General features: G+C 54.6%; 2 protein-coding genes across 4 annotated transcripts in view; one reads left to right on the forward strand and one right to left on the reverse strand.

Moving 5' to 3' along the window:
* DNAH1 (dynein axonemal heavy chain 1) overlaps window positions 1-7055 on the forward strand; it is a 72521-nt gene extending 65466 nt beyond the window's left edge. The window contains exons 68-80 of the mRNA XM_052678572.1: window positions 394-594; window positions 936-1076; window positions 1502-1660; window positions 2092-2223; window positions 2710-2880; window positions 3363-3542; window positions 3625-3801; window positions 4547-4717; window positions 4900-5030; window positions 5378-5522; window positions 5775-5981; window positions 6381-6615; window positions 6787-7055. Coding sequence (XP_052534532.1) covers window positions 394-594; window positions 936-1076; window positions 1502-1660; window positions 2092-2223; window positions 2710-2880; window positions 3363-3542; window positions 3625-3801; window positions 4547-4717; window positions 4900-5030; window positions 5378-5522; window positions 5775-5981; window positions 6381-6615; window positions 6787-6908 — 2172 coding nt within the window. The 3' untranslated portion in view covers window positions 6909-7055. The remainder of the gene's footprint in view (window positions 1-393; window positions 595-935; window positions 1077-1501; window positions 1661-2091; window positions 2224-2709; window positions 2881-3362; window positions 3543-3624; window positions 3802-4546; window positions 4718-4899; window positions 5031-5377; window positions 5523-5774; window positions 5982-6380; window positions 6616-6786) is intronic.
* Window positions 7056-8037: 982 nt separating this feature from the next.
* On the reverse strand, window positions 8038-20303 carry BAP1 (BRCA1 associated protein 1). Of its 3 annotated transcripts, none has more exons than XM_052678570.1 (17): window positions 20170-20303; window positions 18035-18064; window positions 17880-17934; window positions 17017-17149; window positions 16616-16735; window positions 16191-16252; window positions 15971-16113; window positions 15039-15117; window positions 13747-13870; window positions 13253-13370; window positions 12725-12912; window positions 12014-12147; window positions 10724-10986; window positions 10484-10644; window positions 9842-9934; window positions 9645-9717; window positions 8038-9457 (listed from the first exon to the last, which is right to left on the reverse strand). In XM_052678570.1, the coding sequence occupies exons 1-17, from the start codon at window positions 20204-20206 to the stop codon at window positions 9324-9326; spliced, it is 1947 nt and encodes a 648-aa protein (XP_052534530.1). In that variant the 5' UTR covers window positions 20207-20303; the 3' UTR covers window positions 8038-9323. The 3 variants fall into 3 exon arrangements, with proteins under 3 accessions (XP_052534530.1, XP_052534529.1, XP_052534528.1); XM_052678569.1 differs by having other exon boundaries at window positions 10538-10644; window positions 10724-11196; XM_052678568.1 differs by having other exon boundaries at window positions 10724-11196.
* Between the last annotated feature and the right edge of the window lie 1315 nt (window positions 20304-21618).

Here is a 21618-nt window from a genome sequence, read left to right on the forward strand (position 1 = left end):
TGATGTGCTGGTGTGGCAAAGAAGCCTCGTTCCCTGGGGCTGGGTGTAAATGTGACAGGCTGGTTGGCAAACCTAGGGCCTTTCTGTTCATTCAGATCTCTTTGCCTTTCCCTGTGCCTATGTGCAGGGCTGAAGCACTGCCGGTCTGCTGCAAAGGCTGGTGAATTTGGAGGGGTTAAGCAGGGGTTAGAGGCTGCAGCACCACAGAGGAAAGCCTACAGCAATTGAAAGGCAATGTTAATCTCACCAGACCTTCTGATTCACTTATTCTTCCCCATGCACCCCTGGCAGGAGCAGCAGCCATAAGGTTACTACCAGATGCAGCACAAACCTGCACGCTTCAGGCCGGGCAGGTGGGCTGTAACCCATGACCTTGTACTGTCCTGTTCTCAGGACGAGTGGCGATTCCTGCTCTCAGGGGGAACTATAAAGGAGATGCAGGAGAACCCAGCTCCAGACTGGCTGAATGAACGAGCATGGGGAGACATCCTGGCTTTGAGCAACCTGAAGAACTTCTCCGGCTTTGCCAATGACTTTGCTGCCAGCCTTGCAGCATTCAGGGCCATCTTTGACAGCCACGAGCCTCACAGGCAAGTGTCCTGAGCTTTGTCAGTTTTGTTGTACTGTGCCAGGCAAACAATGGCATCGCTGGAAGAGCACGAGGTGCTGATTCAGCCACAGTATCAGCTCTGCTCAGTGCAGTGCTGGCTGGAGCTTGGGCCGTGGCACTCTTGCTTGCCCAAGGCAGAGTGCAAAAACAGCTGTTGCTCTGTTTTGCACTCCAATAGTTTCAAAGCTACGAACAACAACCTCAGCTGTCTGGCTGGAAGGTCCTTGTTCCTCCTCAGACTCCATAGCACTCCTTGAGTGCTTCTCAGGGAGCTGCAGGATCTGACTCGTTCCCCTCAAAATACAAACAATTGCTTTGTAGAGAGCCCCTGCCTGGGAAGTGGAACGTTGAGCTTGATGACTTCCAGAAGCTGCTGGTTCTGCGGTGTCTGCGGGGAGATAAGATCACCAATGCCATGCAGGACTTTGTGGCACTGAACCTGGATCGGCACTTCATTGAGCCTCAGGTAACCAGCCTAAAGGAAGCACTGCTGGAGGAGAGCTGCAAAAGGGCCAGCAGCTTTTTCCAGCTGCAGCAGGGATGCCTCCCTCCAGCCACAGAGGAGGACTGTGCCAGCAGTCTCCAAAGCTGGACAATACTTATGCCTTAGAGGAGGGAAATCCTCCCTCTCATCTAGCAGTACTAACTGTACTGGGAGGGAGCAGTTACCACAGGCATACAGCTTCAAATGGGAAACTAATCACTGCCCTGATCCTAATTCTACCAAAGCAGAGCATTACCAGGCCCTATAGGGACATGCTTCTGGCTTCTGTCTCCAGTGCCACACCGGTGGCACAGGGAGGTCAGGTTGGGTGAGGTGGTGCTGTGCATGGTGCCAAGATGCAGCCCTGATGCACAGCCCTGCACTGTGACAAGCTGTCTCTGTTGCAGACCGCTGACCTCTCCGTCGTGTTCAGGGACTCCAGTGCCACCACCCCCCTCGTGTTCGTGCTGTCCCCAGGCACTGACCCCGCTGCCGACCTTTACAAGTTTGCTGAAGAGATGAATTTCTCCAGAAAACTCTCTGCCATTTCCCTGGGCCAAGGCCAGGTGAGCTGCTGACCTGGGGAAGGACGGTCCTGCTGGCACGTTTGGTGATCTCACCCAGTTCCAAAGAAGCCAGACATCTTTGCAGCACAATGAAAGCACTTTTCTGCCCCAAGGTCCTCATTCACCTATCTTCTGCTAGCTGGAGGAGCCAATTCAGGAGGGAGGGCTGCAGCTGTTCCCCTGCTAGAGTCCTCCATCCTCCTAATACATCCCCAGTTCCACCTTCTACACCGTGACCCACAGACTGCTGAGCTGCAAAGGGCCGTTGTTGCACCATCAGCAGATGGTGACAATCCAGCCAAACCCTGGGAACAAAGCCAAGCTGTCAAGCTGGAAAGTGATCTTTCCACCCAGCAGCTGTCTCCTTGTCTGGCATAGCAGGGCATAGCCTGAAAGACCAGGATCTGATCCCTTCTCATCTGCCTCCACAGGGCCCCCGTGCTGAAGCCATGATGACCAGTGCCATGGAGCAGGGAAACTGGGTCTTCTTCCAGAACTGCCACCTGGCCCCCAGCTGGATGCCTTCACTGGAGAGACTCATTGAAGGCATTAACCCCAACAAGGTGACGTGATCCTGAGGCTGGGAACATGGAGAAAACCCTGTGCTCCCATCCCACACAGCAGTGGTGGCTCTGGTGCCCAGTAAGCAGGGTGCTGTGCCTTACTCTGATGTTCTGTTCTTCCAGCTGCATTGCTTAGCATGCAGCCCTGTTCCTCCTGTTCTGCAGATGCAGAGAAACCACCTTACCTGGTGGCCACTGTAGTGGGGAGACATGATATTTGCATCTCTCATCTCCTCTGAGATTGCAGTTTTGCAGCTGCTGTGACCACTTGCTGAAGTTTCCATTCTCTGGGACTTTTGGTGTCATACACAGCCTCAAGGTTCCAGCAACCAGAGGCTCGCACTAAGCTGTTAATTGAGCAGCTTGCTCTCTGACGGGGGGACTGGAGCAGTGGGAGAAGCCCAGACCTAGGTCCATCCCAGCCACAGGTTCCCCATAACAGCAGAGTGTCAGTGCAGGAGCACTTACTGCCTTCTGATCCTCCAGGTGCATCAGGACTTTCGCCTCTGGCTCACCAGTCTACCAAGCAACCGCTTCCCTGTGTCCATCCTCCAAAACAGCTCAAAGATGACCATTGAGCCTCCCCGTGGGGTCAAAGCCAATCTGCTCAAGTCCTACATCAGTTTCAGCGATGACTTCTTGAATTCCTGCCCCAAGGTAAGGCCCAGCTTTGCTGTCCCGTATGCACACTCTCCCCCTGGACACCGCTCCTCTCCAGACTCAGATCTCCACTAGAGTTCTCATTTAGCACTTCTGTGGAATCACAGAATGATAGAATAGCTGGGGTTTGAAAGGACCTTAAAGATCACCTCCCTCTCACACGCTAGAGAAGGAGTGGTGGTACCTCTCATAAGCCTGCATCTATTCTGTGAAAGCCAATTAGAAATTTCACTGTGACAAACAGAAGCAACAGTATTGTGGAGGCCTGGCAAAGGCACCTGCAGCGTTGAGCAAGAGAGCAGGCCCACAGCCTTCCCCAGTGCAGCAGCTTGGCTGAGGTTTGCACCTCCAGATTCCAGCTGGTGTTGGTGACTTAGCACATCTCATTTTCTGCTTGCTGCCACGTCCCAGAAAAGACATCTTCCAAGGATGTCGCCTCCCAGGCTGAGCATCTCCTCACCCTCCTTCTCTGCCCACAGGTCACAGAGTTTAAATCCTTGTTGTTGTCACTTTGCTTCTTCCATGGGAACATGCTGGAGAGGAGGAAGTTTGGACCACTGGGGTTCAACATCCCCTATGAGTTCACAGATGGAGACCTCCGCATCTGCGTCAGCCAACTCAAGATGTTCTTGAGCGAGTACACAGACATCCCATACAAGGTAAGCACGTGAGCTGACCCATTCTGGGCACGATGGCTCACGATGGCTCACGGGTTGGACAGCCCTCTGGGATCCCTCACAGGTTCTGAAGTACACAGCTGGGGAGATCAACTACGGGGGCCGTGTGACCGACGACTGGGACAGGCGCTGCGTGATGAATATTTTGGAAGATTTCTACAAGCCTGAGGTTCTGACTCCTGAGTTTGCCTATTCTGAATCTGGGATCTACAAGCAGATCAGTAGCTCTGCAGACCTCGATGTAAGTACTCGAGTGACGAAATGGAGCTTTACAGATCCAGGGCAGTGGTTGTAGTGCAAAGGTTGTGTGCTTCTCCCTGAAACCCACGGTATTTCCATTCCCCTGGGGGAATGTGAGCTTAAAAGAATGTGGAGATCTCCAGCTGCTTTCGGGAAGCTACATCTTCTTCAAGCAACAGGAAGAAAATCTTGTTGATGTGCACAGGAGGGAGGTTGTAGCTGTTGCCAGCATACCTCATCTGAAAGCATTTGTGCTCTGAACCACTTTGATATCACATACTTGAAATGCCTGAGGAGCTTTGTGCAGGAGACGCTGCAGGAAGCTCACTGCCAAGCTGCCCGTTCTTTTAATGTGTATTTGCTTTGACACAAGTGTGATTTAACTCCCCAGCCATGCATGAGCTAGGGCCTCCAAATGTGGCTCAAAGGAGCTGTCGCTCCCTCAGCCTCCCCTTCTGCACTAGCCAGCATAACTCAGGGCCCACAGACACTGCCCCTAAGTCATACTTGTGAATTACCATTCCTGGCTGCCACACGAGACAGGGAACTGCAAATGTCAGAAGCTCAAACAATAAGACAAGGCCTAGCTTCTACCTGAGCCTGCAGGTCTACAGGCTGCTGCATTTGGCTCCTCGAGCAGCCCTGGCTTTGGTTATTTCTGGCCAGGCCCATGGTAGCCAAAAGGGCTCCCCGTTCCTGTCCTCCCAGCCCCTCCATCTCTCACAGCCAATGCAATTCCTCCCCAGGGATACCTGCAGTACATCAGGAGCCTGCCGCTCAATGACAGCCCGGAGCTTTTCGGTTTGCATGACAATGCCAACATCACCTTTGCTCAGAAGGAGACCTTTGCTCTGCTAGGGGCCATCCTGCAGCTGCAACCAAAGACATTCACGCTGGGTGGCTGCAGCAGGGAAGAGGTGGGTTCCCCAGTTGCACTGGAATTCTGGCACAAGCAGTGAGCACAGACCACACGCTCACATGCTGTGCCAGTGTCACCCTGTCCAGCAGCCAATGGCTCTGCCATCCAGATGTCAGCTCTCCCCCTTCCCTGCAACCGTGGCTGGCTGGGTGCTCACCTGCTTGCTGTCTGCCTTTCTAGCTGGTGGAGGAGACTGCAAATGAGATCCTGGCGAAGCTGCCTGCCCCCATGGACTTGCAGGAGGTGATCTGCAAATACCCTCTGCTCTATGAAGAGTCTATGAACACAGTACTGGTGCAGGAGGTCATCAGGTAACTCCCTGCAGCCTCCTGTCCTGGTCCCTTGGGGAATGACAGGGATGTGCAGGCCCCTGCTCCCCTCGGGGAACCTCACTGCTGAGCAGTGGGGTGGCAGAAAGGTATCAAGTCTGCTGTCCCAGCCTTCAGCTGATCCCTGTTCTGCAGCGACTGATCAGTGTCTGCATGGTACTGTCAGCAGTTCAGAGCTTGGGGGCAGTCAGAGAGCTCCATCCAAGAGGATGAATAGCAAGGGTTATGTGAAGCTCACTGCACAGTAATCCAGGCAGACGCAGGGGATAAATCCCCACACCAGGTCGTTCTGTGATCCCTCTGCAGAAACAGCAGCTCTTTTCTCTTAGGTACAACAGTCTCCTGGAGGTGATTGCTCAGACGCTGAAGGATTTGCTGAAAGCTCTCAAAGGCCTGGTTGTGATGTCCTCTCAGCTGGAGCTGATGGCCAACAGCTTGTACAGCAACTCCGTCCCCACTGTGTGGAACACCAAGGTAACACTTGCCAACCAGCACCGCTGCCCCAGGAGTTCTTCTGACCCCAGGGAGAGCATCAAACTCCACAGCTGGGCTGGGCTGTCACATGGAGCAGGCTCCCACTCTCTGGTTTGCAGATGTCTCCTGCCTTGCGCAGAGGTTCTCAGCCCTAAGCTGGAGGAGTCCCTGGGCTTTGGGCAGCTCTCAGCAACTCGGTCTTTAGGGTGCCCTTGTTTGCATTCAATACCTTCCTCTCCATGTGCCCCACAGGCCTACCCATCACTGAAGCCCTTGGCATCCTGGGTGAATGACTTGGTGCAGCGGGTTGAATTCCTCCAGAAGTGGATCAGCCACGGGATCCCCTCTGTGTTCTGGATCAGTGGGTTCTTCTTCCCTCAGGCCTTTCTCACCGGCACACTGCAAAACTTTGCTAGGAAGTCTGTCATCTCCATTGACAACATTTCTTTTAGCTTCAAGGTAAGGGAGTTAAGATTGTTTTTGCTGGATTTTTTGGGGATTTGCTGCCTGACCACAAAGACAGCAGTTCTAGGCCCGACCTGCCCAATAGGTTGAACCAGTAGCTGCACATCCTCTCTTCCCCTGTGCACCAGATACATCCACCCTCAGCACAGACACGTCCATGATGCAACCAGTGACCTCTCCATCTCTCCATACCTGCTCAAATCCTTTCTCCACAGCCTCTTCCTCAAGCTGTCCCACACCATCATGATCCGAGCTGTTGGAAAACCCAGCCCAGAGATATCTGAGAGCTGGAGCAGGCTTCCCTTTGGTAGTTCTGCCTTGACCAAGAGCAGAGTAAGGGGTTTCACAGGTCTGCAGGGCCAAGCCTTGCTCACAGCCCACTCTCTTCCACAGATGATGAAGGAGTCAACGAGCGAGCTCTCTCGCCCTCCCTCTGAAGGCTGCTACATCTATGGCTTGTTTCTTGAGGGTGCCCGCTGGGACACCTCTGCGTTTCAGCTGGCAGAGTCCCGTCCCAAGGAGCTGTACAGCGAGATGGCTGTCATCTGGCTGCTTCCTGTCGCCAATCGCAAGCCTCCAGCTGCTGGCATATACCTGTGCCCCATCTACAAGACACTCACTCGTGCGGGTAGGTGCCCTAAAGACAGCCCCCAGAAGCAAAGGAGACCTTAGAAGTGGCTAGAAGGATAGACAGCCCAGGAGAAACTGCAGGAGCTCTTACAGCTCCTGCTGCGCCTGCCTGTGCCCTGGCAGCAGGGCTGCAGTGCCACGCCGAGCCCCTTTGCCTCCCTCCTCACAGGGACACTGTCAACAACGGGCCACTCCACCAACTACGTGATCGCAGTGGAGATCCCCACAGACAAGCCTGAGAAGCACTGGATCAAACGAGGCACAGCCTTGATCTGCGCCCTGGACTTCTAGCCAGCAGCTGCCCAGGCAGATGAACCACCCCAGGGACAGGTAAGGGAAGTCAGCAGGAGGCAGGAACTGACCACCAGCAGCTACTCTCCTCCTCTTTTCTCCCCAGCTGTTCATTACACCCTTCATTACAAATGGAGTTGAACTGCACCAGCATTGCATTCTGTTGTTTGTAATCCCCACAATTAGACCTCTTTTAGAATCACAGCATGGTTGGGTTGGAAAGGACCTCCGAGCCTCCCTTCTCAAGTTCTTCTCCCACTTCATACTCACACCTGGGATTGCCCCAGACCAAGTACAACACTTTCCCTTGGCCTTATTGACTCTCATTAGGTTCTTGTGTGCCCACTTTTTGAGCCTGTCCGGGTCCCTGTGGATGGCATCCCTTCTGTTCTATCAGCTGCACCTCAGCTCAGTGTCACCCACAAACTGTGCTGAGGGTGCACTCGATCCCACTGTCCATGTCATTGATAATGCTGTTAAAGAGCACTGGTCCCAAGAGGGAATCCCTCCAGCACTCACTACCTGGACACAGAGCCACTAGCACAACCCTCTAACTGCAGCCATCCAACCAATTCTTTATCTGTTGAATAGTCCAGCCTTTAAGTCCATCTTTCTCCAACTTAGAGATAAGGAAGTAGTGCAGGACCATGTCAGAAGCCTTGCACAAGCCCTTTCTTTTTCTACCATAGCCATCACTCCGCTGACTCAACCACCAGACGGGTCAGGCATGATCTGTCCTTGATGAAGCTGGGCTGGTTGTCTTGGACATCACCTTCCTATCTTCCACATGCCTGGTTTGTTCTTCCTGTCAGGTCCCTATCTGCACTGGAGGTCAGAGAGGAACACTACCTGCACTCCTGATCCCTTCAGCCTCTAACATCTTTCCCTTTTTATCTTTCAGTCTCCCTGTTGCACTTGCACACGTCCCAGTGTGAAAGACAAGGACTGAGTCGTAGTCTCTGGCTTTATCAGGCCCGGTAGCCTCTTCTCCCTGCTTGTGTTTCAGCCTCAGCCCAACCCCCATCCTATTCCTGGCAATTCTCCCCCAGCCCTGGGGGTTCCTCTCACTCTGGTGCTCCCAGCTGCATACACACACACCTCCCCCCTCCCTTGCACACTGCTCCCCCCGTGACTGTTACAGGAGAGCTTTATTCCTTCAGACAGATCCATTACATACAGCACTTGGTATGAGACACAGCAAGAAGAAACAGAAGGATTTTCTTTCCTTCAACAAGTACAAAAAAAAAAAAAAAAAAAAAAAAATTCCACGGTCAAGATCTGTACAAATTTGCACTTTTGGCAAAGTCAGTCCCCCCTGCAGCTGTTCCTCTTCCCCCCTCTCAGCTACTTCTTCCCCCATCAGAACAGGCGCTAACCTCCGGCTGCTGGGGACAGGGCAGAAACCTTCTGCAAGAACAGAGGGGGCTGGGGGGCAGGGATGGGGTCTGTGTGGCCAGCAAGCTCCTGCACTGCAGCCTGCTTGGGCAAGAAAAGCAGCTTTGGGCTCCATCCCATTTCTGCCTGCCATTGAAGTTCCCGTCACCTCTTCCTACACTGAAAGGCTTCGCTCAGGGCACCAGGCACTTCCAGGTCCAGCTTCCAGCCCGCCAGCACCAAGGCCAAGCCACCAACCTTGCGTTCTTTATTCACAGTTCTCTGGGAACAAGGAGCAATTGTGTGTGATCCAGAAGCACTGCCAGGGCCACACTGCTGGTCCTTAGCAGAGCAGCTGTAGAAGCAGGGCCACTTGCCCTCCCAGCACCACCACAGAAAGCTAGGGACAAAGTCCAGGGGGGACTCTAGCCCTGGGGACAGGTGGCACTGCCACCCCAGGGGATCGGCACACAGATGGGGTCACACAGGGCCACAGTGCTGGAGAGCGGTTCTGTCCAGGAGCTGTTTCGCTCAGCCACAGCCAAAAAGCAGGTCAGAACCAGAAAATCAATTTTGTCAAGGAAGGTAAAGAACAGAAAACACAGGTGTGAGGGTCCTGGGGAAGCACAGAGCTGAAGGCCTGGACACAGCAGAGCACCAACCCCAGGCAGCTGCGGCCAGCACAGCCTCGCATCAGCAGCCCCGGTGCCCCCGTGGTGCCCAGCCCCCCGGCCAGGTGGGCTCTTCCCTCCTCCCATCACCAGCCACGGCCCCAAGACAGGCCCAAGGCACCTGAGCGTGGCCACGGCCAGACAGGCAGCAGGGCACCGAGCCTCGCCTTTGGCCGCAGGGCTCTCCTCAAGACAAGGCCTTGCTGCCTTTTGGGCTCGGAGGAAAACCCCATTTCTGCTTGTCCCCAGGCTCCACCTCAGCTGAAGGCTTCTCGCTGGGGTCCCTCTCCCTCAGGCAAAGGGTAACATATATCCACGTGCCACTGCCCAGAGCCACGAGGGTGAGCTGCTCTCAGTCTCAACCCCAAGGCTACTGCCGCTTGGCTTTGTATGGACGGGAGCGTTTCCGGCGATCCGGCTTCCTCTGCTTGTGCAGACGGCCGATGCTGACCCCCTGCCGCCTGCGGACGGAGATGTTCTGCTCCACGAGGCTCGCCAGCATGCCTGCAGGGAAACAGGCAGCAAACACACTGCAGGCCGAGCTGCAAGCAGCCACTGTGCACAGCAGAGGGGGCTCAGAGCTGGCAGCACTGATGCTGGAGCGCAGCTCAAAGCACAGCAAGCTCCACGCAGCCCAGTGGTGGAGGCCCCAGATGAACTTGAATCTCGTGCTCTGCTGCCCGTGTCTTACCTTCCTGGGCCAGCATGGAGATGAAGGTACAGATGAACTCATCATAGTTGTGGGTTCTCCTCTGGTCGTCGATCTACAAATAGATTGCGCTGCTCTCAACTGAACCACATGCCCTGTGCTTTGCCATCAGTGCGGCCACAGACAGAAGCCTTCAGGAAGCTCAGCCAGCAATGCAAATGATACATGGACAAACTCACCTTGAATTTCTTCCTCTTCTCAACTTCCTCCTTCAAGCAAGCCTCGTAGTTTGCAATCTCGGCTTCCACACACTTGAGCAGTGCCAGCAGCTCCTGCCGGGATCAAGCAGAGCAAACGTGAGCAGATGGAGACCCGCATGCCAGCACCCAGCAGGGGAGCTATAGGGTGAGCGGGGGGCATTCCTCTCTGAGCTGGGATTCACCAAAGAGAAAAAAACACTTGGCAGGGGGCAAAAACAGTACATTGTAGGGAACTTCTGAGCTTGGTTCATTCTACCTGAGCCCAGCCCTAGTTTGCTTCACTAACCGACAGAAGACATCTTTCCAGACAGCTCTCCTGCAGGGAGCCATATATGTGCTGGTGGCTGGAGGGCAGGGACCTGGGCAAGGCCCCACCTGGCTCCGGCCCGAAGGAGCACATCTCAAACACAGGAGGCAGGGGCTCTACCCACCGCCAACACAGAAGATCTCAGGATGACACACGGCACAGAACCTGCACTGCCCTGTGCCTCGAGGCACGGCCGCAGCGGCGCACGAGTGGGACAGCGTGTGCATGTGGTTCAGTCACTGCCAGTGCTGCTGCGTCTCTGGGCGAGCGCAGGGGGCTCCACGTCCCTAGGGCTTTTGCAGCACAAAACTCACCTTGGGAGAATACTTTTCCCCCCCAGGGTGATCACTGGTCCTGCCAAGTCCCACCTTCTCTTTGCTGCCACTGGCCTCACTGCCCTCCTTCTCGTCCAGTTTGATGGTGACCTGGGCTTCTTCACCGGGTTTGATGGAAGGGGGGGAGCTTTTCCCCCCGTCTGCGCACAAGGGAAGGAAGCATTAGGAGCCACAACAGAGGGCACGGTCCCACCACCGCAGGGGACAGCTGGCACCAACCTGCAGCAGCCAGCGGGCAGAACACGCCGTCCTCTGTGAGATGCAGCAGCCCAGAGCTGATGATGGGCCCCAGGTCCCTGACGGCCCGGTTGTAGCGCAGGCAGTCAATGCGCAGGAGGCCGTCCTCCTCACCAAACAGCACCTTGGAGATGTGGGACGTGACGGGGCTGGAGGGACGCGTGGGGTTGGCCGAGCGGATGGGAGAGCGCAGCGGGGAGTTGAAGGCGCTGCCGATCTCGGAGGCGGTGTCCGTGCTCTCATTGCTGGGGGTGGGAGAGGGCTGGGAGTGAGTGACAATGGCCACAGCAGCTCCACCACCACTCGTCTTGATGGACAGGGGAATGGAGAGATCCTTCTGGGACTCCTTCAGCTTCTCAGCCAGGACGTTGATGGTGTTGGGCTGGAGGACGGAGAGCTGGCCATCCGCGGCCCCCGCTGGGTGCTCTTGCTTTACCTGCCCCTTCCTTTTGTACCTGCCCAGGAACGCAGAAGGGAAGGTGATGCTGCTGGAAGGAGGGGGCCCAGCTCAGCAGCACAGGCACCGCCAGCTCCACACTCAGCACTTGAGGCCACGTTGCTGAGATGACCTGAGATGTGAGGCCTGGAACATTTTCCAGGTCTCCCCCAGTGCCAACAGCTTTTCTGGGAGCAGCTTGCCTCCCTGAGCTGCAGGGATCCCCCCACGGTGACTGTAGTGGAAATGGTAAATCAGGGCTTGATGCAGTGGTGGAGCAGCTTGTGGGAAGGTAGGGCTAACCCAGAGGAGCTCAGGTGTATGCAATGTACCTAAGTAACAGGAAGGGGTGAAGGCAGGATCCACCCCTTCCCAGACCTCATTTAAGGGCTGGCAGGGGGAGGTGAGGGTATCTTACTGGAAATCCCTGTGTACCTGATGCTTTCTGAAGGTAAGCAGCTTCTTTCCTTTATTTTGTGCCTATGGCTGTTGCATTTGAGCAAATCCTCACTTGCAGCAGCCTAAGATTTTCTTCTCTGCTGTCATTGTTGTGCTTTCCATCATGTTATATTGGTGGCAAATGAAGCCTCCAGGCAGAGCGTGTTCATTTCATTAGCTATTGGGCATCCTTACATGCAGCTCAGCCTCTGCCATCCAACCAAAGAGTACAGTGATGGATCAGCTACGTAGTGATTTCAGGCCAGGCCCCACCACCCCCAAAAGCAACCAGGAAATCCAGCAGGGTCAGCTAGGCAGGCTATGAAGAAGGGTTGGGCACAAAACTAAGCTTCCTTTGCCCCCCTTTCCCCCCCTCCACCCTCAACTCAAGCTGTTACCTGATGGCTGAGTTGGTGTTACGAACTTCCTCCTCCTCATCATCATCATAGTCATCCTCATCATCTGAGTACTGCTGGTGCTGTCGGACCGGGACCCGGCTGCGACCCACTCCTGCTGCAAGGTCTTCCTCCTCCTGCAAAACACCATTGCTCCAACAGTTGGGTGAGGAGGAAGAGCCCAGCAGACAGTATCCATGGTCCATCCAAGCACCATGGTCCTGAGAGAGCATCAGCAGCCCAAAGGAACCCAAGCTCACAGTTCAGGTCTGCCTAAGTCCTGCTGGTTTGTGTACAGCCAGGACAGCAGGAAAAAATGGGAGCTGGGCTCTGTTCTCGTCACCTGCATCTTCCCCATTCCTCCCACAGCAGGTCCCACAGGAAGCTCTTTCCTTTGGGCTTTGCTCACACACAGCCTTTATGCTCAGATCTGGTGTGTTTGTTTCTGCTCCTGCACAGCCCCCTTCACCCCAGGACCCAAGTTCCCAAGGCAACACAGTGAACTACAACAGCTAAGGGACCCATGTTAAAGCCAGTGTCTTTTGTCAGGTCACTTTTTACCCTCCCACCTTCCAGCTTGGGTAGCACAAAGGGAGACATGCTGGGAGGAAGGCCTTAGGCCTGCTGACAGCAGCAGTCCTGGGAAGCTGGGGGACTGGATGTGGAAAGCTTGGCTCAAGCCAGATGTACTTCTAGCCTGGAGCTCCAACCTACCTGCATGGGGGACTTGGCGTAGTTGTGGTTATCCAGGAAGGCTGGCAGCCTCTGCACGATGGGGTTGGGGTTTGCTGGAGGCACCCCATTGATGCTGCTCGCTGATGCCTTTGTCATTGGTTTTGATTTGGTGGGTGGGCTCTGCGTGGCTGTGGTGTGGCCCTGGCTGGCAGGCTCATCAGTGCTGTCTGCAATGCAAGCACGGCCTTTCATGGACATCACTGTTTACTCAATATCCTCTGCCACCCCTTTCTCATTCTATGAAACCCACTTCCCATTCTACTTCCAGCTGTTAGAAGTGTTCTTAAATACAAGTCCTCCCTTTTTCAAGCTTTGTGTCCCTCCTCCCGGTACTTGGGGGGTTTACAACAGAACTGGTCAACTGGGCTTGGAGAAAAGAAAGTAAAGCTGACCACAGAAGTTCCTCAAGCTCTAGGTAAGCCAGAGATTGTTATCAGCCAGTGCCAAGAAGTGCTTGCTCCACAGCAGGCTGGAATGGCTCACAGCACCACTGGAATGGGAGCCTACCTGGATGGGTACTCTCTGGGGCCACAGTCTTGCTGTTGGCTGGCTTTGCCTCTTCAGGAGATTGAGATTCCTGAGACTTCTGGGACTGGATCAGCTCAGGCTGAGTGACTCGGATAAGCTTGAAGGCAAAAGACAGATTGGAAGTGACTGCTGGACCAGGGGGTTCAAACCAATCGCTCCCATTAGAGCACTGCAGAAGGAGAACTCTTGAAGTAAGCTGATCTCCAAGCATTTGTGTACGATCAGCCAGCAACCCTATGGTTAACCCCCAAGAGAGCAGCAAAAGGCTGAGCAACAACAATACTCCTTTTCTGGGAAGAGGTCACCCTCAAGACACACACACAAAAAAAAAAAAAACAAGAAAAAAAAACACAAAAAGAAAAACCACCACAGAACCAACCACCCAAGGTACCTACAGCTCAGTGAGATGCCCTGACAGCGCGGCCTATTTGCCATCACAGCCCTGCACTCCCACAGGGCTTGGGCTGCCCCACCTGCTGCAGGGCCTCCAGCACAGTCTGGCGATTCATCTTCAGGATATGGAGCTTAGACTCATATTTCATCCTCCGATCAGGAACCACTGCCATCAGGTTGAAACGGATGTCGTGGTATGGCTCCCTGCAGGACATTACAGGAGATGTCAGACATACTGAGCCTTGGGGCTCCCTGCTGATAACCAGCCTCCAACCAGACTTTGTGCCACTGAATGCCACCCTCTGGGTCTGGCCATTAAGCCAGTTTGCAATCCACCTCATCATCTGCTCATCCAGACCATAATGCATCTGCTTCTCTATGCAAATCTCAGGAGGTGGCATCAAAAGCCTTGCTGGAGTCAAGGCAGAGAATATTCACATCTCTTCCCTCATCTACAAGCCAGTTGTTTCACCACAGATGTTACCACGTTGCTCTGGCCTGACTCTCCCTTGGTGAATCCACATTGACTACCTTTGATCACAATCTCCTTCACGTGGCTGAAAATGGTTTCCAGGATTACTGTTCCATCGCATTCCCAGGAATTCAGGTGATGCTGACTGGCCTATAGGTCCCTGGCTTCTCCTTCCTGCCCTTCTTGAAGGCAGGAGTGACGTTTTCTTTCCTGCAGTCCCCAGGTACCTTTCCCAATCGTCAAGATTGATATCTGCCCTCTGGCAGACACTGGGATGCTTGAATTCCCCCATGAGGACCAGGGCCTGTGAACAAGAGGCTACTTCTAGCTGTCTGTAGAAAGTCTCACCCACTTGTTCCTCCTGGTCAGGCAGCCACAGCTGACACTCACTACAGTGTCACCCACAGCCACCTCTTTAGTCCTGACCCTTAAGTTTTCATTTGGCTCGTCCATCCCCATTCCCTGCACTCCAGCTGCTCCCTTGTAAAAGGGAGCTCCTCCTCACCTCCTCTGCTGCCCTTCCTGGAGAGCCTGTCTCTCTGCACCACAACACCTTCACAGCCCTGCAGCCACACACATCTCCAATTCCTCCTGTTTCTTCCCCGTGTTGCAGACCTCAGCACTCAGGCTCCTGCCCACACTGCAGAAGGCCACAGACTCAGCCAACACAGACCTCACGTGGCCACTCCTGCCCACGAGGCAATCTGTAGAGACCGCATCCTACTAAGTGCAGCTTGTCTGCACACTCTGGGGCAGGGGAAGAGAAGGCAAGCTGGTGGTGCACTTGCACCACCCCCTGAGCAATGTCCTCACCCCCACTTCCACAGCTCATCGCACAGACACGAGCAGAACTGATCCAAGGAGATGAGGCAGTGCCTGCACCAGAGCCCAGGACATTACCCTGCAGTGGCCAGGCCGATGCGCTCCATGATCACTCTCCTGGCTTTGTCTGTCCATTCCTCGTCGTCAGCCCAGGGCCCTGTGGTAAAACAAAGCAAGAACTAGCAAAGAAGGCCACAGCTTCTGCTTCAGACAGGACAGCATCAAGCAGGGATCCTACTGCCCCACGAGGCAATTTCATGGCTCCCTTACATCTCAAGGAATAAGAGACCCAGACAAGAAGGAGGACGGGACCAGAAGGACCACACTGTTAGCAACACGCAGCCAATATGGCTTGTATACCTTGCCTCTGCCTACTGAATGGAAAACATTAGTCATCAGCAGGGCAGCCAGGCAAATTCTGAATCCTATAGAACACACTTTGTAGGCTCTGTGATCTCAAAGTCCAAAGAAATCCCTGCTTTGGAGCTGAGCTCCCACTGAATCTGTTCTGGTTTGTAAGAAATGTAAGTAGATTTCTTTAAGTGGATACTTTTCCAAGGGGCCTGATATATAGAAGTCCTAGCTGGGATAAAAAAAAGTGTCTGAAAGACAGAACAAAGTGGTCAGGTTGTAAGAAAGGGGAGCAGCTCAAGCAGTTCTGCTGGGATCAGCATTGGGGACCTTGGGCCTCAGCACACAAAGGCTATTTGACACAGCAAGGAGGTGAGGAGACAAATTCTGCTTGCGACACCATGTTATTTCAGAGCAGCAGAAGGACTTCATGGCCCTCAGCAACATGGGAGGAACGCAGTAAGGCTGGAAAATACAATGCAGTAATTGTTTCCTATGCTGCTGTTGTTTTTTTTCTTTTTTTTCTTTTTTATAGCCCCCAGAGTAAAGTCTCCAAAATGAGCTATCAACACTCAGGACAAATCTGGAATAATTCTTCACTAGCACTAGCTAATGGTAACTGACAAACAATACACTCATGGACAAACCAGGGTTCTTACCATGGTCAATGGGATAAACCTTCAGCCCATCCAGCTCAAACAGCCGTCCCTTGATAGGGACATAGCTGACAAAATGGAAAGCCTCCATGGTTCGCACAGCACTGATCCCATTCTGTTTCTCTGGCAAGTGCCGTGGCTCCGGCCTGCGACAGCAAGGGGCAAAAGGTCAGTGCAGAGCCTGCTCCAGCAGAACTGAGCTGCAGGAGACCCCCTCACTCACCTGGCATGGCTGTTGTGGGCCTTGGCCAGCTCGGGGGCATTGCCGATGGCATAGCCTTTACTCTGCAGCAAAGAGCAAGAGAGAAAAATAATAGAGAAGTAAAAGGAAACCAAGGAAGTGCTTCCCCCGTCAGCTCCCTGCTCCCTCCATCCACACACAGGGCTTTAAGAGCAGCTTCCAGGCACAGCCTCTCCTCTGCTGAGTTACGAGGTGAAGACCCAGAATGAGACAAACACACGACTGCGAAAGAGAAGCAAAGGGAATTACAGCTGGAGAGAAGCACAGACTTCAAGACAGGTCTGAAGGCAGGAGGAGCACACTGCATCACAGGCTTGGGCTGGAAAGGAGTGAGTTTGCTAAAGCATGGTCCAGAGAGGGAGCAGGAAACAGACGCCGTGTCACCCTTGCATAGCCTCCATCCCTACCTCAGGGCTGAATCCTTTGGTGAAATCCTTCATGCGACTCAGTGTGGGGCCCAGGTCAACATTGTTGCAGTTCAGGAGGACGCTCAGCAGGGCGTGGGTGGCACAGGAATTGGGGATCAGCTGCAGGGCAACACAAGGATGGCTTCAACAGAGGAAACAATCCTCCACAGCCACTGATAATCAATGACAAGGTCAGTATGCAGAAACCACTTCTAAAGCAGCAACTAGAGGTGCACCTTGTCTCACAAAAGAAGGGAGATCACCCTCATGCAGCGAGGCATGCCACAGCCACACAAGAAGCTGCCCACAGAGCAGAGAGGCTCTCAGCCTTCTCTGGGGTCCAGCTCTCCCTAAGGTGTCACAGGAGATACCTGCCTCCTTCTCCTCACCCTCAGCCTTACCTGGTGAGCAAAGAACATGTTATTAACGATGTCATCGTCGATCACCGACGTCTCATCCACCAGGGTAGAGACCTTCCTGCGGGATCTGCGCTCCTCAATCCACTTGAACAGGAAGATGAACCCATACACGGGGCTGTGGAGAGATGTTAGCAACTGCACCACGATGGACAGGCCGCTGCAGTGGGGCAGCTCTGCCCGCTGCCAGAGACCTTCTGTTTCAAACCGAAGGCAGAGAGAGAGAGAGAGAAAGCAGAGCTACCAGCCACACGTCACCAGAAGTGATCGTCCCTACCACAAGAGCCCCGTTACCCAGGGCACTCCCATGCTGATGCTCAGGACAGCGGGTGAGCTTGAAAACCCAGGGGTTTGACAGGTCTCAAGACAGAGAAATAGGAGGCAAAATCCACCTCTGGGCACTCAGGCACTCACAGCCTTCTGAAAAATTGCTTAGCCTCCAAACAATTCCCTTCTCTTATAAATATCCCATATTCATTTCCAAAAGGGCATCAGCCAACAACTTTTAAGAAAGCTGCAGTTTCAAAGCACTGAGATGGAGAAATCCCACGCTCCAAGCAAGCAGCCTTGATGCTGGAGCTCTCCATGCCAGAAGAGAGATTAATCCCCAGAATGTGCCCCCACACAAAGTCTTTCTGGGTAACTGTGTCCAGGACCAACCTGCCATCACAACCCATAACGCCAGGAAGGATAATTCAGCAGAAGAGCAGGAGCTCACCTGCCTGTCCCAAAGTGGACCCAGCACTCCTGGCTCATTGTTCTCAGTGCTGACAGCCTCACTAGAGTCCCCTCAGCCCTAGAGAGATGTTTTGCTTAATAGAACCCCCACTTTCAAGTGCACAACTCACCCCTGGCATTTGCTCTGCAGATCATAAATCTCTTCAACCTGCACCCCTTTGACCCCTGCAAACAAAGAGCAGAAGCTGGTATGAAGCCCACCACAAAGAGCTGGAGGTAATGCCAAGCATGAAGTCAGCTTCCCAGGAAGGTGCCTTGGACTCACCAAAATCTTCGACCAGGAGTGTGAAGAGACCTGGAAAGGGACAAAACCAACAGGTTAGTTTGGGCATGGTGCAGAGAGAGAAAACTGCTGCAGTTTTTTTTCAGCTGTGCTGTGACTTGAAACCACATTTACCCCCCCCTTGGTCAGCAGCAGAGCTTAGGCTTCCCACATCCCTCCATCCCCTTCCTCAAGACAACCTAAGCCAATCCCATCCCTGCTAGCCTCCTGCTGTCGGAGCCAGCTCAGCACACTGGCCAACACAACCAACCTGCCAAAAGGCAAATCCCCACCACAAACAGGACAGGGAGCTCCCAAGCAATGCTATTCCTTCAGCTGGGAGGAAAGCAGCCAAATGAATGGATCACAGGGCTGTTGAAACATGACCACCTCTGTTTTCGTTAGTGAAAGCAAGCTTGACAAAAGGACTGAGGGTCAAAAGGCTCATCAACATCTTCCTTTCTCCTGGGGAACCAAATCTGTCCTCACTGACCGTAATTTCCCATTTCAGAGGGGCATAATGAGTGATACAGATACAGGGAGGGCTATTAGACATCAGGAGCTGCAGTGCCACAGCAAAAGCACTTGGTCCAGTTTTCTGGCAGTTCACCCCCCTGTGAGGAGTTAGCAAGCCCGAGACTGGAATAACAAATCTGCTTCTTGCACTCTCTTAGAAAGGCTGCTGAAAGCCCAATAAGGATTCAAGTCAGAGAAACATTCCTACGCATAAGAGATTTAAGGAACCTGATGTGAGTGATTTAACCAAGAAGGGAAGAGCCAAGAGGATTTGCCATCAAAGCTAAAGCTGCCAAAGCAGAGAATAAACTTGCTCTCAAGTTTCAGAAGTTACAGTCTGCTGACCACAGCAAAACAAGGGCAACAAAATGCACCAAGTATGTCACAGCGTGGCCAGTGATGATTTGCACAGCTCGTGCACCAGGTGAACGCAAACAGCCACAAATGCTCAGAGTGGCAGCAGCACAGCCAGGAGACAGGGCTGGGTGCCCAAAAGGACAAAAGATAATGGGAACGAGCTGGAGAGAGGGGCTGCGCACCTGGAGAGCACTAATTCTTCACCATCAGAGGTGCCAACTCTGCTGGTAGCAGAAATCTCCTTGGACAGATTCAGACTCAGTGGGACATAGCTGTGCAGCCCCAGCAGGGAGCCTGGCATCCAGCTAAGGTCTGAGCTGTCACAGCCTGGGATCTGGCTCAAAAATAGCTCGGCTTTGGCTCAGCAGTGGGCAGAAATGGCCACTCTGCAATTCTTCAGCACTCTAGTGAGAAGCTGGTACTAAAGCTGCACGCATCACTGCGTGGGGATGGATTGCTTTGCAAGAAAACCACCCTCCATCCCAAGCATCAGGGTGCAAACTGTGTTTTGCTTTTGGTATGGCAGTGATGAAGAAGGGGAGAAAGATGGGAGTGATTTGGGCTATTCCTACACATCAGTAAAAGGATCAAGAGAAGCAGAACTTCAGTTGAGCGGGAGATCTACAGCATACAGAACCCTTCAATGAGCACAGAAAGTCAAAGCAGGATGCACGGCAGCCCAGGCTGCTTGCCTACAACCCCAGAAGTCCACCCAAAGCTCACCCCCATGTGCTTTGTGACCACAGAGTGTCCTGTCCCCCCGTACCAGAGGTGTTCCCTGCTAGGACAGCTCGGCTCACGCTCTATAGTCAGCGATTGCCATCCTTGGTGTTTTGGGGATGAGAATATCTACAGAAATTTTTTGCATCCCAGTCAAAGCACTCCAGACAGCATCCACAAAACCCTTTGGGTTCAGCAGATCGCGCTGGGGCCAGTCCGGCCCTCTGCTTCCCGAACAGCGAGCCTCACTTTGTGCCTCCCTCCTGCTCCTGCAGCCCCACTCCCCAAACCCACACCCGCTCACAGCCTCCCTCATCGCTGCCTCCCTTACCCACCCATAACCCCTCACTACAACGCCCACAGCCCCCTACGACCCTCAGCTGAGCTCCAAACCCCTTCTTCCTCCGCACAGCCACTCCCAGGCCTTGTCCGAAACCCCCGGCCTGCACCCAGAGGCCTCCAGGCCGCCCCCCGGCCCACACCTACAGGCCCCCGGCGGCCGCCGCCGCTCAGGCCCGACTCCCCGCCCCCGATCCGAGGCTCACCGGGGTCGCTCTCCAGCTCCAGCCAACCCTTATTCATCTTCCTGCGGCCCGGCCCGCGCCGCCATGTCCGGCCCCGCCGACCGCCCGACTCTGGGCCCCACCGGCCCCGCCGCCGCGCCCGCACAACACGTCATCGCCGTGCGACGCCGGGTGACGTCACCGCGCGCCGCCTCGCGGCCGTCCCGGGCAGCGGTGGGGGGGCGCCACAAAAGTCCCGCGGAGATGTGGGCCGGAGCCGGGCACGGCGGCGAGGAGGCGCTACGAAAGTCCCGCAGAAGTCTAGGCCGCAGCCAGGCCCGGAGCCTCCCGCTCTGCCCCGCTGTTTGAGGCTTCGTTCCCCTACAGTTGGGGACTGGCTGGGACTGTGCAGCGCACCACCAGGCCCTGCGTCCGGTGTGGGGGAGCGCGGCCAGGCAGCAGGTTGTGGGGTAGGCCTGGGGCCTGGTGAAGGCTGAAGGCACCAGGCGAGCCAGGCCCGGCCTCAGCTTCCGTAGGAAACAGCTGAAAATAGGAGCAGGCCGGGCCCGTCCCCGGGGCTTTGTTACCCTGCGGCTCCCACACACGGCCCTGCTGTGTCCCCTGGGCTATGGGCTCCATGTGGGGAGGGGGTCAGCCCCGCGGCCCCTCACCGACTCAGTGGCGGCACAGGCCCCACAGCCTCTGCCCCATATCTCAGACACGTGCGGGGTAACGCAGCGCTGCCACGGACTTTGCTCCCATCAGAGGCACCGCGCTGCGGCCATTGTGCTGCAGGGAGGAGCAGTGATCTCATGGCCCAGCCCTGGCTTTGTGCAAGCTATTTTGGGGGTCAATTATTAGTATTTTCTTTCCCCTTCCTCTGCCTTCGAACAATGCTGGTCCCGGTGGGGCCTCGGTTCACACCATTGTGTGGGGCCACACTGCGCTGGGAGCAGGAAGATCGTTATCAGCCCGGCTGAGAACTTTGCCAGGCCCTCAGCATGGGGCCAGCAGCGCCTGCACTGTGGCCCTGTTCTTTGGAGCACTGTGCCTTGGGGAGTACTGCAGCTTGGTCCCCACCCCAAAGCCCCTGCCCACTGCTGCACTGGCACCGTTATTGCCCTAGCTTTGTTACCTTCCCCTAAGCCTCTCCCGTGTTTACCCAGGGATAGGTCTAACCTGTTTGAGGCTGATTGCCACCCTCTGACCTTGCCCAGCCCCAAAAGGGTCTGTGCTTTCCCTCAGATAGGGTTGAAATGGGGCTGAGGATGAGCCCACAAGTCCCTTCCAGGAACAGGAGCGGCAGCGCTGGCCCCATGCCTGCCCGAGTGCTTCTTCTCCCTTTTCATACAAAGGCCATTCTGCTTCCCAGCACAAAGGCTGGGCTGGGGCCATGAGAGCCCCATCCTACACTGCATGATGCCGGGACTCAGCCTGGGAGGCTTTTTGGCACGATTCTCAGCTTCTCCTTATGAGGGCAGGTATTGTGTT

Source organism: Tympanuchus pallidicinctus, unplaced genomic scaffold (genome assembly GCF_026119805.1).
Source record: "Tympanuchus pallidicinctus isolate F22 unplaced genomic scaffold, pur_lepc_1.0 scaffold17, whole genome shotgun sequence".
Lineage (NCBI taxonomy): Eukaryota > Metazoa > Chordata > Aves > Galliformes > Phasianidae > Tympanuchus > Tympanuchus pallidicinctus.